Source organism: Salmo salar, chromosome ssa13, assembly GCF_905237065.1.
Source record: "Salmo salar chromosome ssa13, Ssal_v3.1, whole genome shotgun sequence".
Taxonomy (NCBI): domain Eukaryota; kingdom Metazoa; phylum Chordata; class Actinopteri; order Salmoniformes; family Salmonidae; genus Salmo; species Salmo salar.
Window position 1 is genome coordinate 26,168,077 of NC_059454.1, and position 15,630 is coordinate 26,183,706.

Consider the following 15,630-nt stretch of genomic DNA (forward strand, 5'->3'; position numbering starts at 1 on the left):
TATTTGACCAAGGAGAGGGACGGAGTGCTGCATCAGATGACCTGACCTCCACAATCACCTGACCTCAACCCGAATGAGATGGTTTGGGATGAGTTGGACCGCAGAGTGAAGGAAAAGCAGCCAACAAGTGCTCAGTATATGTGGGAACTTCTGCAAGTCTGTTGGAAAAGCATTCTTCATGAAGCTGGTTGAGAGAATGCCAAGTGTGTGCAAAGCTGTCATCAAGGCAAAGGATGGCTACTTTCAAGAAATATATTTTTATTTGTTTAACACTTGTTTGGTTACTACATGATTCCATGTGTTATTTCATAGTTTTGATGTCTTCACTGCTATTCTACAATGTAGAAAATAGTAAAAATTGAGAAATATCCTGGAATGAGTAGGTGTGCCCAAACTTTTGACTGGTACTGTGTGTGTGTGTGTGTGTGTATATATATATATGTATGTATGTATGTATGTATGTGTGTGTGTGTGTGTGTGTGTGTGTGTGTGTGTGTGTATATGTATATACACACACACACACACACACACACACACACACACACACACACACACACACACACACACACACACACACACACACAGTACCATATATGTATATGCATGGAGGCGCTTTCACTCTAGTGGTAGCATGAGACGGAGTCTACAACCCACACAAGTGGCTCAGGCAGTTCAGCTCATCCAGGATTGCACATCAATGCGAGTTGTGGCAAGAAGGTTTGCTGTGTCTGTCAGCGTAGTGTCCAGAGCATGGAGGCGCTACCAGGAGACAGGCCAGTACATCAGAAGACGTGGAGGAGGCCGTAGGAGGGCAACAACCCAGCAGCAGGACCGCTACCTCCGCCTTTGTGGAAGGAGGAGCAGGAGGAGCACTGCCAGAGCCCTGCAAAATGACCTCCAGCAGGCCACAAATGTGCATGTGTCTGCTCAAACGGTCAGAAAGAGACTCCATGAGGGTGGTATGAGGGCCCGACATCCACAGGTGGGGGTTGTGCTTAAAGCCCAACACCGTGCAGGACGTTTGGCATTTGCCAGAGAACACCAAGATTGGCAAATTCGCCCCTGGCGCCCTGTGCTCTTCACAGATGAAAGCAGGTTCACACTGAGCACGTGACAGACGTGACAGAGTCTGGAGACGCCGTGGAGAACGTTCTGCTGCCTGCAACATCCTCCAGCATGACCGGTTTGGCGGTGGGTCAGTCATGGTGTGGGGTGGCATTTCTTTGGGGGGCCGCACAGCCCTCCATGTGCTCGCCAGAGGTAGCCTGACTGCCATTAGGTACCGAGATGAGATCTTCAGACCCCTTGTGAGACCATATGCTGGTGTGGTTGGCCCTGGGTTCCTCCTAATGCAAGACAATGATAGACCTCATGTGGCTGGAGTGTGTCAGCAGTTCCTGCAAGAGGAAGGCATTGATGCTATGGACTGGCCCGCCCGTTCCCCAGACCTGAATCCAATTGAGCACATCTGGGACATCATGTCTCGCTCCATCCACCAACGCCACGTTGCACCACAGACTGTCCAGGAGTTGGCAGATGCTTTAGTCCAGGTCTGGGAGGAGATCCCTCAGGAGACCATCCGCCACCTCATCAGGAGCATGCCCAGGCGTTGTAGGGAGGTCATACAGGCACGTGGAGGCCACACACACTACTGAGCCTCATTTTGACTTGTTTTAAGGACATTACATCAAAGTTGGATCAGCCTGTAGGGTGGTTTTTCACTTTAATTTTGAGTGTGACTCCAAATCCAGACCTCCATGGGTTGATAAATTGTATTTCCATTGATTATTTTTGTGTGATTTTGTTGTCAGCACATTCAACTATGTAAAGAAAAAAGTATTTAATAAGATTATTTCATTCATTCAGATCTAGGATGTGTTATTTTAGTGTTCCCTTTATTTTTTTGTGCAGTGTATATAAAGTGTACAAAACATTAGGAACACCTTCCTACTATTGCGTTGCACCCCCTTATGCCCTCAGAACAGCCTCAATTCGTTGGGAATGGACTCTACAAGGCGTGGAAATCGTTCCACAGGGATGCTATCCCATGTTGACTCCAATGCTTCCCACAGTTGTGACAAGTTGGCTGGATGTCCTTTGGGTGGTGGACCATTCTTGATACACACGGAAACTGTTGAGCATGAAAAACCCAGCAGCATTGCAGTTTTTGACATACTCACAACTGTGTGCCATACCCCAGGCGCACCTACTACCATATCCCATTCAAACGCACTTAAATCTTTTGTCTTGCCCATTCACCCTCTGCATGGCACACATACACAATCCATGTCTCAATTGTCTCAAGGCTTAATCCTCCCCTTCATCTACACTGATTGAAGTGGATTTAGCAGCTGACATCAATAAGGGATCATATCTTTCACCTGGATTCACCTAGTCAGTCTATGTTATGGAAAGAGCAGGTGTTCCTAATATTTTGTACACTCAGTGTATATAACTATACAAACATATCACAACACAAACATAATGAATATTCTTTTAAATATGCCATAGCATTACTCTGCACCACCTCTTGCAGTTCCTGATTTCCAAGTTATAGTAAATAACAATTCTTCTCAGAATGAGGATGTTCTGATATGGATCCCACATGTTGCTTGTTAAAGTGGACTTCTGATGCTCCCATAAGGGGCCAGCAGTGGATACCCAAGGAGTCATCCCAAGGAGTCATCAGCATACATAAAAAAAACTATAAAACAACATTTAGTTTATAAAGACATCACTCATATTTCATGTCTTGTTGGTTGGGAGCTGGTCCATGGGCCTCTTGACCGAGTGTTGGTTAAAGCCAACTGGACATCAGGGACTGTTGTAAAAAAATAAAAATAATAATATGTTTTATTCTTTGTAAGCCTAATAAATGTCACAATTTAGACACTGGGTTGACGTACTATTATTCTGTTCAGTTGTTATTTGGATAAATATCTGCTACTGTATCTAGACTGGAGTGTGCTAGCTTACACCAAGATGGAGGAAGACAATGAGTAAAGAGGGAGGACTTATTTTCTGGTACATTTATTTGCTATGAGCCTTATTCTGATTCTACTAAGCACTGCTATTAAAACGTGGAGATTATAAAGCAGACCAAAAGAAAAGTTTAATAAAAGTCATCAGACATTGAGAGTATGGTTCCTGTTTTTCACACTACTTAGCAACAGTATATCTCAGCACCACTCACCAAGACAGGGGATAGGTGTTCAGCAGTTTCACTTTACAATGAAACAGGAAGCTAATAGACTATATATAAATATCACATGACTTAAGCACAGTCCCAAATCAGACATACAGCCATCTATCTACACTCGAGCTAGCAATCAACCTAGGTAAAATTCTTCATTTTATTGTACATGCATCAATCTATAGTCTCTGTATGTATGTATATCTTATGCAAATCATGTTAACAAAATTATCTTTATTTGCTGATTTGCTGGATATAGTTGAAAAAAAAGTTGTTTATGGTATTTTATGAAAGCAGTACTATTTCAGAGGAACAATAGTGTATATCTCTCCATATAGGGTGTTAAGCATGTTATCACTCCTAATACTGCTGCTGAATCTTACCAATCATGCTTTTGGACAAAATCCTGCAATAAAGGCCATATTGACAAATAAAGGACTTCAATATGGTAAGAAAATGCTATTTCCTCAATTGTCTTGAGTTAAAATACCAAACCAGAGAAATTGCATTTCAACAGCTACTTTATTCATGTGTCCTCCAGGGTCACACATTGGGGCTGATTGGATGCAGGAGAAGATAGGGAGTGTGATCATACCAGATGTCAGAGGTGGGGTTGACATTGGTATAGGAACGGTGCACTACGTCCTTGACAGGTACATGTTGTGGCTTTTATTTATGAAATTAAAGTAAACCATTACTGTTTATAATCTCAGAATAATGTTTAACTTAATCATCATTAGTCAAAGAACCTGCTACAGACATTTTGTGCTTTGTCCTTTGGTGGCAAAGTACCAAGAATGAGTTTGGGTCTAATATTTTAACATAGTCTCCGAAGATGTTCTATCATTTAAAACAGTGCTATTGACACAATGTGCACAACATTGACTGTCTCCATCATCCTTCTCTCTAGAATCTCAGTGTCTGGGTGTGATGTTCCAGAGCCTTCAGTGGAGTTCTTTGAGGGTGTGGGACTCAAGGCTGTGATCAGTGGCCTCAGCATTTCAATGAGTGGAAATTGGCACACAACTTTTGGCATCATGTGAGTGACAGCGATCAGTTTCTGTTGTCTGATTGGTGCCTGTTTTTCTATTTTTCCATCTTTGAATCTTTCCATGCTATTGGATTATGAGGGTCAGGTACATTATTGATGTCTGTCTCCTGAAAAGGGAGAATCTTTGTTAAATGTACTGCTAACACAACTACTGGTGACACAACTGCTGATGACAGTATAAGAGGAACTGATACCCTGATACACTAAATCTGTACAGAGAGCAAACATATTATATCTGGGACCAGTCAGATAAGAATGAGTACAGTAGTTCTCTCAACGGCTCTTCCTGTTTTCACATCAGAAGCTTTGAGCTTTGAAGCCTGTACCTTTTGTAATGACTTCAAAACGAATCAAATTTCTAATAACATGATCTCTTGTTCCACTCTCTGTGTGTTTGCAGAACCGATGGTGGCTCATTTGACCTGGCAGTGTTCAATGTGGACGTGACCTCTGTGGTGCAGATAGGGAGTGATCTGAGTGGACACATTTCTATCTCCAGTGAAAACTGTGATGCCAGGGTCGGCGAGGCATCAATCAATTTCCATGGAGGAGCCAGGTATGTTTCAAAATGTATTTAGAGAGAGGGAGAGAGAGAAAGAGATTTATAATCATCATTATAATTTGGTAACCATTTTGTTAACAGTTTGATCTTCCAGCCATTTGTGAGCCTTTTCCACAATCGCATTAAAGCTATAATTGAGGAAAGAGTGAGTAAATTGATTCACTCATGATTTGTATTCCTTATACCAGTAAATGTTCAAATGATGTGGAGGGTTTTTTCAACTGACTGCATGACCATATAATGTATATCACTGCACCCAGATCTGCCCAGTGGTTGAAGAGCGTGTTACAGATTTGGAGCGACATCTATCAGAAATGCAAGGTATTGCAGTAGGGAGGACAAAGAAAGAAAATAGGCTTCACAAATATTCTTTCTACCAGTATTGTGGTGCTCATGGTGTTGTTTTTTTCACTACAGTGTCCTTCAAGGTCAATTCTGCTCTAGTTTTGGATGTCCCCCTCACCAACTCACCTCTCGTTGATTCTATTAGCCTTGGTCTGGATTTGAAGGTAGCTTTACCTGATGTGAATGGATACAACATAACCCAATATAATTGTGTTACATGAAGAAGATAGGGTGGGGACTGGGGGTATCATACTTTGCATCAGTAACAAATGGTGTCTTTTTTAAACTCAGGATCCTTGCTCAGATTTACTGATTTATGTGTTCCAGGGTGAGTTCTACAGTGTTCAGAGTCACACAGATCCTCCTTTTAAGGCCGAGCCTTTTAATCTGCCAGAGGACAAAGGCCACATGCTCTCCCTGGGCCTGTCTGAATTCACTGTCAACTCTGCCTCCTACGCTTACTTCTCCGCTGGACTCCTGCAGGCCCAAATAAACGACAGCATGGTGTGTGTGTGTGTGTGTGTGTGTGTGTGTGTGTGTGTGTGTGTTGTGTGTGTTTTTGGTTTTACTATCCTTGTGGGGACCAGAAGTCCTTACAAGGATAGTAAAACAAGGAAAATTGCTATTTTAGGTTTAGAAGTTAGGTTTAGGGTTAGGTTTAGAATTATGGTAAAGGTTAGGGTTAGGGTTAGGTTAAGGGTTAGGGGTGAGGGAAAATATGATATTTAATGGGAATCAATTGTTTGGTCCCCACAAGGATAGTAAAATAAACGTGTTTCTGTTTCTGTGTGTGTGTGTGTGTGTGTGTGTGTGTGTGTGTGTGTGTGTGTGTGTGTGTGTGTGTGTGTGTGTGTGTGTGTGTGTGCATGCCTGTCTGTCTGTCTGTCTGTCTGTCTGTCTGTCTGTCTGTCTGTCTGTCTGTCTGTCTGTCTGTCTGTCTGTCTGTCTGTCTGTCTGTCAACTACAGTCATTTCGCTCCTTTTAATCTAAGTATGCAAACTGTTGAGAAACCTTCGTATTTAACCCTTCCCCTTACTTCCTCTATTTATCTCAGATCCCCAAGACCTCTCCTTTCCGTCTCAACACAACCTCCTTCGGGCCTCTCATCCCTCAGGTAACACCCAGAAAATTCTTGGCCGTAGCCAAAGTTAAAATGCACTCAGTGGCCAGTTAATTAGCTACACCAATTTAATACCGGGTCGGACCCACCTTTGCCTCCAGAACAGCCTGAATTCTTGTCGGAAACATTCCACAGGGATGTTGGTCCATGCTGACGCGATGTCATCACGCAGTTGCTGCAGAGTGGACAGCGATACATTCATACTGCAAACAGCCCATTCCATCTCATCCCAAAGATGCTCTATTGGGTTTGGCCAGCAACAATTTTCAGATACACAGTGGCGTTCAATCGTTGCTCAGTTGGTATCAATGGACCTAACGTGTGCCAGGAAAACATTCCCCACACCAGTAATGACCGTCACCAGCCTGTACCGTTGACACCAGGCAGGATGTATCAATGGACTAATGCTACTTATGCCAAATCCTGACTCTGCTATCAGCATGACGCAATAGGAACCGGGATTTGTCAGATCAGGCAATGTTTTTCCACTTCTCAGTTGTCCAGTGTTGGTGATCGGGTGCCCACTGGAGCCGCTTCTGCTTGTTTTTAACTGATAGGAGTGGAACCCTGTGAGGTCGTCTGATTCAATAGCCCATCCGCGACAAAGATCGACGGACTGTGCGTTCCGAGATGCCGTTCTGCACACCACTGTTGTACTACGCCGTTATATGTCTGTTTGTGTACCGCCTGTTAGCTTGCACGATTCTTGCCATTCTCCTTCGACCTCTCTTATCAATGAGCTGTTTTCACCCACAGGACTGCTGCTGACTGGATGTTTTTTGTTTGTCGCACCATTCTCTGTAAACCCTTGACACTGTCGTGCATGAAAAAAGCCCAGGAGAGCAGCCGTTTCTGAAATACTGGATCCAACGTGCCTGGCACCCACGATCATAGCACACTCAAAGTCGCTTAGGTCACTTGTTTTGCTCATTCTAACATTCAATCGAACAGTAACTGAATGCCTCAATGCCTGTCTGCCTGCTTTATATAGCAAGCCAAGGCCACGTGAATCACTGTCTGTAGGAGCGATCCATTTTCTTGAACGGGGTGGTGTACTTAATAAACTGTCAATGAGTGTGTATGGACAGTGTAGTTTTGCCCTTGAACAAAATCTTTCTAAATGCACTAATTAATTCCCCCCAGCTTCCCAAGCTCTTCCCCAACATGCTGATGGAACTGCAGGTGTATGCCAGGGACGCTCCAATGTTTTCCTTCCAGGCTGATAAGGTGACACTGGAATTTCCAGGTGCTGTTAAGGCCTTTGCCATCCAGCCAAATGCTTCACGGACTCCACTGTTCAAGCTCAATGTTGTGAGTTAGCTTTTTTGGTTCAGGGTTCATGTAAATCCTTTTCAGTTATTATGTACTTTCAGAATGCATTCTGTGCAGGGTTAATTCCAATCAATTCTTCTTCTCTTCCAGGACTCCATTTTTAGTGGGATGATACGCATTTCAGAAGAGAAAGTCAAAGGCATGATGGAACTAAGCAAGTAAGATGAGTTTCAGTTCCACTTGAATTAAATAAATACATTTGATTTGTAAATTAATTGAGTAATACAACTCTCTATTTGCTAGTTTTACCCTGACACTTGCATCAAGTGAAGTGGGAACATTCCAGGTAGGATGCAAAGACACTGCATTACCTTTACAATGATATGGTGCACTGCTTAACCTCAGAACGCTGTGGGACGGTTTCTCCATTAGGCATGCTTGTTAGTCCAGGACTAAGCTTAATCTGTATCTGGGAAACCGGCCCTGTATGGATAAATAAAGAGCTACCAAATGTTGACAACGATCACTATTTTCCAGACTGCAGCCCTGGAAAACTTTATGAAGCTGGGGATGAAGATTTCAGTGTTAGCTAAACTGAACGGTAAGTTCTGAAATGTACGCGGGAAAAAGAGCATACAATACTAGAGTAGTACTACAGTAGGCCTATTCATGTGCATATTGACCATATACACATTGTCAAACCACACTTCATCATGGTATTACCTTTTAGCATACAAAACCATTGTGTGTAAGCCTAATGACTGGACTGCTGAAATAGTTACCCTAAACTACTGGTGTTTGTTTGTTGCAGCCAAACTGAAGGAGGGCATTGTTTTACCCACCATGCACCACATCCATCTGGTTAACCCTGTGCTGAAGATCCAGCAGGTCTGATACCATGGATTATTTTATTGTGTTACTTTTAATCATTTTTTAGAAACTTTTTAAAATTTTCTTAACTCTTATTTTTCTTAAGACCGCATTGTTGGCCTGTAAATAAGCATTTTACAGTAAGGTCTACACCTGTTGTATTCGGCGCATGTAACAAATAAACTTTGATTGGATTTGATCTATTAGTGTATCTTTTAAACCAGCCTCAATTAGTGTAGGTTGGGAAATCTGTAAATGTGTTTAATTTGCCAGTTATGGCTACATTATTTTGAGTATGTGAGTGTGTGTCAAATCAAATCAAATGTTATGTCACATGCGCCGAATACAAATGGTGTAGACTTTACTGTGAAATGCTTGCTTACGAGCCCTTCCCAATGATGCAGAGTTTAAAAATAAAATAGTAGCACAAGAGGAATGAAATAAAAAAAAGAGAGTACCAGATCAATGCGTAGAGGTGCGAGGTGTTCGAGGTAGATATGTACCTGAAAGCAGTGTAAAGTGACTAGTTATCAGGATAGATAATACTAAAAGTAAAATAAAGGACAGAGTAGCAGCAGGAAATGATGAGTGTAAAAGTGTGTGTTTATGTCTGTGCGTGTATGTGTAATATGTATGTGTGTGTGTGTGTGTGTGTGTGGGGGGGGGGTTGTGTAGGAGTGTCAATGTGTGAGTGAGTGAGTGAGTGAGTGAGTGAGTGAGTGAGTGAGTGTACAGTATGGTGTGTATATATAGTCTAGTGAGTGTGCATAGGGTCAGTGCAGATAGGGTCAGTGCAGATAGGGTCAGTGTAGATAGTTTGGGTATCATTAATTAACTATTTAACAGTGTGTATGTGTATCTTTACTTTCACCAAAGTAGATCTGGCAGATATGCCAGAACTAGGGACGGCAGGTAGCCTAGTGGTTAGAGCATTGGACTAGTAACCGAAAGGTTGCAAGATTGAATCCCCGAGGTGAAAATCTGTTGTTCTGTCCCTGAACAAGGCAGTTAACCCACTGTTCCTAGGCCATCAATGAAAATAAGAATTTGTTCTTAACTGACTTCCGAGTTAAATAAAGGTATAAAAAATACAGTATCTTGGGTTCATTCAGATGTTTTTTTCTCCCACAGGGATTTGTGTCCATTGCATCAGACCTTGATGTTAAATCTGGCGAGAGAGAGAGCATTTCTGAAGGGATTTACCCTTACCGACTCTAGGTGGTGCCTGCTAATATCATTCATTATTATCCCAGAAAAGAAATGATGCATTACTAATTTTTTAATATAGAACTGCAAGTAGCTACACAGTAACATTTTTGCACCTAAAACATCAGACGATTCTTATAGATTTTAAAACCTATTATTCAACAGACAATTTTCAGCTTTGCCTAGTTTTCAGCTAATCAATTATCACAAGTATTACATGAAACCTACTGCTTCTACTGAAATTACATTTGAGCATTGCCCCATTTTGGCAATGGATAATCACTGATTAAAGAGAGGAACAAGACAACTTGTACTGTAACGCTGCTAAAAACAACTGATTGCTGCTCACAATAAACCTGATTGCAACTCTGGACAATAAAGCTGTGTGATGCAATACAATGAAACACCACATTAATACACTGATAAATGATTGTTTTACTAAAAGTGTATTTCTGTTTTCTTGAAGTGTTCGCTATGCAAGGTTTAACAAGGCTACAGTAAACATGTAGTGCTTAATTTGAGCCGGGAACAGGATCCGTCACCTCTCAGATTTGACTTATTACGTTCAGGTGTGGTGTCGAAAAGCTCCCCCCTGCCAGAATCCCCCCCTTCACGTGAACGCCCACGCACTCAATTCTTCATTGCTGTGACTTGCTAGTTGAGATTTCAGATCACGTTAGGCTCCATTTCATTTTATTTTTGATGTCATTTTGATCGCGGGGGAGGCACCAGCAATGTCTGCAGTTTTCGGTTTGGCTATTTGTTTCAAGTGTATTAGTCTATAAATAAATCTCTTTGCCAAAATGTGTCATCTCTCCCATGTCTTATTCTACTACTAGTTGTTCTGAAATGTTTATTGCTTGCCTACATTTTACTCCCTCCTCTATGTTTAATATAACACACATACATTAATTATTAATTTCGGTTGCCTATTCTGACCTATTTACCCTGATCCAGTACCTCTTGCGGCATGTTTTATTCATTGTTTCATTGTTCACACTGTAAACATTCTAATAAAAGCGATGAGCGTTAAGTCAAGTTGCTTCCTCGTTATTTCTCCCGCCCCCAGAAAGACCATTACGTTAATGCGCGGTGATCCTTCTGTGCAGTCATCGAGTTTGATGACATGTTGATTACAAAAATCCAGAGAAAACTGGTGAATCGAACCCAGAATGAGACAGAACTGTCAGAGGAAAGGAGTGAGGGGCAAACTGTTCCTGATGGCGATGCCTTAGCTAGAAGCGCTGTCAATCCCGCCAGTTCAGCATCACCACCCACACCTCCACTAGCGAGTCAGACTCAGCAGGAGAGGGAGGGGGAGGGGGGGAGCAGATGCAATTTGCAGTTCAAGAACAAGAAAACGTTTAACCCCTGGCTTGTCATGAAGAATTCAAAGCTGGGCTGTACAACATGCAAAAAGATAGGGAGCTTGGGTCTTGAAACGACTGGAGGGATTAAACTATCTAGCAAAAGTGTGACTGGAATGTACAGTATCATCCTCTGCTTTGACATATAAAAAAAATAGCCCTCATAAAAAACGGTTTTGAACATGCCGAACCAAGCCGCATTTGGTTCGGGCATGTTCAAAATCAACTGTTATTGTCCAATTATCCTGAACATAACCCTGTCCCAGTGTCCACTGTTGACGTTCACTGACTACACTCAACACTAAGGTTGGGTAAACCGCAAACTGTAGTAATGGTTAAGCCATTTGTTCAATTCTTCCAAACGTATTCACACTTCTGAACATCGAAAACACAGTGGTGGTACACTTGTTACTTGGGTGCTGCTTTGTAATAATAAATGCAGTAACAAATTAAAGTACTTAAAGGGGTAATCAGCAGCTGCTACAAACATTTTTTGAGGGTGATGGGAAAAAAAGTTTGTTTAGAATAATGCTGCTTTCTAATTACCTGTTTTGGTTGGGTTCATGGAGTGACATATTGACTACACAAGAGTCAACCACACTATCACTGATAAGCAATTTGGCAGTACGCCCAGAACATTGCTCTGGGATCTAGGAGTATCTCCGTTTCAAGGTAAGAAGCCTGGCGTAAATTCAGTCAGTCTCATGCAGGAACAAACCATGCTTATAAGACTTGTTTGTGTAGCAGTACAAAGGGAATGCCCCTTTTCATAGTTTCATCAGGCGTGTATTGAGTTTGTGAACCTCTGGCCATAATAATAAAGATTTCTTCCTTTACTTTAAATTTCAGTCCTTAGTGGTGAATTTCCCCAACAGTACTTATAAATTAATGATGTACCCATTTATTGTTAAAGGATATAACTCATGACCTTAGTTCAACTGTCATACCACATCATAACCAAAAATAAAAAGTGCAATTATTTGTCAACAAAATAAATGTAAACAAACACTACATAGCTTCAAAACTATAATTTTGATATCATGGATGGTCAGTCCTTGCATCCATAGCTTTGTCTATGAATTTCAGTGGTTATCTCTCCAGCACCATCCTTTAGATTTTTACTGAAACAGGGGTGGGGAGGTCATTTTGTTATTGTTTCTACTGCTGATTGCTGCTTTAAAATTTAAGTTTGCATTCTTGAATATGTAGCACAGTAACTTTACATCACAAATAAAACAGACCCACAAACAAGCATAAAAATATATTCTTTTATCTTCTCAGTAAGTGAACAGTTCCATGAAAATGACTGATAGCCTTTTTAAGGTTGGTAAGTACATGGCTTGCATAGGCAACATAGAATGATGTTAAATGGAATTGTCAAGTGCCAGAGTAAACCTGTTAGACAGCCGACCATAGAATAACAATAGAAAAAAGACAGGAGAATAAATAGAAACTTGATGACCTATAGGCACGGTGTGATTGAAAACAGACTACAAATCCCATGAGCCTCAAACGCAACTTGGCTCCACCCTGTTCAATGTCATCAGCTTCACTCTGTGTATCCAACAGCATGTACCCTGCTTGTAAAGACAGTCTGCTGAGGGAATCGTGCGTTCTTGTGACAGAAGATGAGTGGACCAATACAGGAGGTGGCTATGCTGGCAGATACGGTGGGTCTCCCCTTTCAGCGGAAATGTCTGAGGTCCATTGAGATGGCGGATGATCATTTCTCTGTGACTGCTGCTGCTGCCATGGGGATGCGGATTGTGGCCTGTGCAGTCGCTGCCAGCTCCTCGATCTCTGTGTTTAACCGCCTGATGACCCACTCCATCGCCTCTCGTCCCTGGACACAACAAATCACACAGGGGAAAGTTAGGGGCCGAACATTTCCACTCATAAATATTTAATCCAGGCTGCATGTGTGAAGGATAGAGGTCGTACTTTGCCTGCATTTGCTGAGATGGTTTTGGCCATGAGCCCCTCCAGGTAACTGCTCAGACTAATTCCTTTCACAGAGATCAGTGCCTCTTGTGTCAGTATGGTCCTAAACATAAGTATAAACAGAAAAACAAATAGTTTAGCTGTGAAACGCAAACCTATTTATCAATTTTCCTGTATATAAACTCAAACCATCAACAAATCACATACTTTTCTGGATCCTGCGGATGCGGCCTGTATGTTAACTTCTCATCCACAGATACTATGTTAGTACATGAAATCTGAAAGCAGAGGAAAGTGCATCAACGTTAGCCAACAAGGCTAAAAGGTGGAGTTATCTATAGTATTCACAAATGCACATCCGACAATAGAGGTGAACTCACATTTGTAGATTGTAGCTCAAAGGTCTTTTCCTTGGGGTCTACCACCGAATGTTCCTGGATGTATGTGTTTGTTCGTGTTATACCAATGAGCTGTGAGAAAAGACAATGACATCTTCACTGTCAGTGAAATATGTTTGACATTACTAACAAAATAATACATCCTCAGATCTGTTGAATGCACTTATCAGGAGAATCGTATTAGTGGCAACATTGGAGACAGGCATCCACTGTGCTGAGGACTTACGGTCTTGGCCAAGGAGGGCAGTCCCCACTCTGTGCTGAGCAGTCTGTCGCTGCATAGCCGACCCTGTGTGTCCACGTGCCTGTTCAACACGTCCACCCCTACCACGCCAGGGTTCATGGGGTTGGGGTACTTCTGCATTGCTGCATTGGTTACTGTCTCCCACGGGTGGCTTTGGGGGGACAACACAGGAAATCAATATTACTGTAATAATACAGTATCATAATGTGTGCATACCATAATGTTACCATGTGTGCATGTGGACCTCCTGGTGTGCCCCCACATGAATACATTTCAAAACCTGTCCTGACATTATTGTACTGTGTTATGTCGATTGCGTTAAGAAATATTCATTATGGGTTCAGTAAGACAAGTACAGGTACTTGGTTTGACCTTGACAATGTTTATTTTTTACAATCCCTATTCATGACGTGAGGTAAACAGAGGTATTTCCTCACTCAATTAATTCCCCAAAGAGTATTAAGCCCTGAATATATAGTGACATAACAACCATGATTCCACCATTGACAGAGCCTCCGGTATAGCTAGTTGGAATAGAAATACCTTTATTCCAGTCTCAGAGAGTGCATGCCTAGTGGTGCGGCACAGGACATCACCAAAAAGAGCATTGAGCTAAAATTCGATTAATAGATGAATTCACATGACCTTAAACAAGTAACAGTTAGCTGAAGCAAAGTACCGGAATCCCGTGACATTCTGCTGTAAACTTCGGGCTAACGGATAACGTTAGCTACTTGTAATGTAGCTAACTAATGTAATGTCAAAGATATGGCAGTGTGGCTGGCTAGCTTGCAGTCACTTACTGTACTGTCTTTGTTGTATAGTTATATATGTATGTATATATGTATAGTCATTATTTTTCCTAGTTTAACAGTTAGTAATGGTAAAATGGAAGTTTGATGTGTTCGCTAGCCAAATATTTGGCTAAAGTCAGCTGTTTGTTACCTAAAACCCATCGTCTTGTACCAGAAGCTAGTTGACTAAAGTCAAAGAGCTAACGCGCGCTAACTGGCTGGTTGCTAACCCAGCTACAAACTTCAATAAGCTAGCTGATATCAATTAAACACTTTTTAGACCATTGTGAACATTTATAAATTACTCACTTGAATATGTGTTCTGAGGTCCAGATCTTCATGTTTTAGACCGTTCAGTCAGTACTTGGACGCCGGTGACTTATGACAGCGTGACAGCAGCTACAAAGGAAAGATATTGCCAAATTGCCCAACAAGTGGTGCTCCCTCTGGTGGCGACCAGAAGTATGTCATCCGACTAGTGATGGGTCGATCGCGAACGAGTCGACTCTAAGAGCCGGCTCTTGTAGGTGAACGTTGGGAGACGGCTCGCATATCAGAAGAGCCGAATCTATTTATAAAAATATATAAACATTAAGATATTAATAATCAAAAGATTTAAATGTATAGAATTAGCTAATTCAAAGAACGAAAAAAGAAATAAAATAATATGGGTCTAAATGCTCAAGCGCACACATTCGTTCTGACTGTCTGCTCAGACTAACAGCCTCACCTGTTGTTCCTGTAAATCAGACACGCAGTGTCAACCAATGAACCAAAGATGAGTGAGGGAGGGCCGAGCCAACTCACTCACAGTCACACACTTAGCAGCCGAGGAGAGAGGAAGGACAGCTGTGAAAACAACAGCTGGAAAATGAGTCGGAAGCACAGTAGCATTTGGATGCATTTTAATAATATAGACAATGTTAGAGCACAGTGTAGAATTTGCCAAAACAAAATCTCATATAAAGCCGGTTTTACGCACAACCTACACCGGCATATGCGAACTGTGCACCCAACTGTGAAGCTAGCTGTAGCGGAGCTTTGAGAAACTAGCAGGCCTGCTAGTTATAGTGGTGGAGCCAGCGTATCAACTCAGTCAAGTAGGCCTACTCCGCGACCCACAGCAACGCAGTCTTCTATGGACCAGTTTATGCCAAAGTCTGTCTGTAGCAAAACAAGGCCAAATTGATATTGCAATGGCTAAAATAATTACCACCGATTTCCAGCCATTTTCGATCGTGGAGGACAGAGATTTTAGAAATTATAG

At 41.9% G+C, this 15,630-nt stretch overlaps 2 protein-coding genes across 2 annotated transcripts; one reads left to right on the top strand and one right to left on the bottom strand.

Annotated features, from left to right (window-relative positions):
* Positions 1–3,300: 3,300 nt before the first annotated feature.
* On the top strand, positions 3,301–10,425 carry bpifcl (BPI fold containing family C, like). Its single transcript, NM_001141727.1, is given in 16 exon segments — positions 3,301–3,338; positions 3,532–3,641; positions 3,735–3,846; positions 4,104–4,232; positions 4,645–4,800; positions 4,888–4,951; positions 5,067–5,127; positions 5,224–5,315; positions 5,479–5,655; positions 6,206–6,265; positions 7,415–7,582; positions 7,694–7,761; positions 7,847–7,889; positions 8,081–8,144; positions 8,355–8,431; positions 9,545–10,425. Coding segments are annotated over 15 exon segments (1,458 nt in total). The 5' UTR covers positions 3,301–3,338; positions 3,532–3,541; the 3' UTR covers positions 9,632–10,425.
* Positions 10,426–12,240: 1,815 nt separating this feature from the next.
* LOC106566695 (PRELI domain containing protein 3B) lies at positions 12,241–14,919 on the bottom strand. Its single transcript, XM_014134983.2, has 6 exons — positions 14,673–14,919; positions 13,552–13,720; positions 13,308–13,397; positions 13,135–13,205; positions 12,928–13,030; positions 12,241–12,829 (listed from the first exon to the last, which is right to left on the bottom strand). The coding sequence occupies exons 1-6, from the start codon at positions 14,702–14,704 to the stop codon at positions 12,710–12,712; spliced, it is 585 nt and encodes a 194-aa protein (XP_013990458.1). The 5' UTR covers positions 14,705–14,919; the 3' UTR covers positions 12,241–12,709.
* Positions 14,920–15,630: the final 711 nt, after the last annotated feature.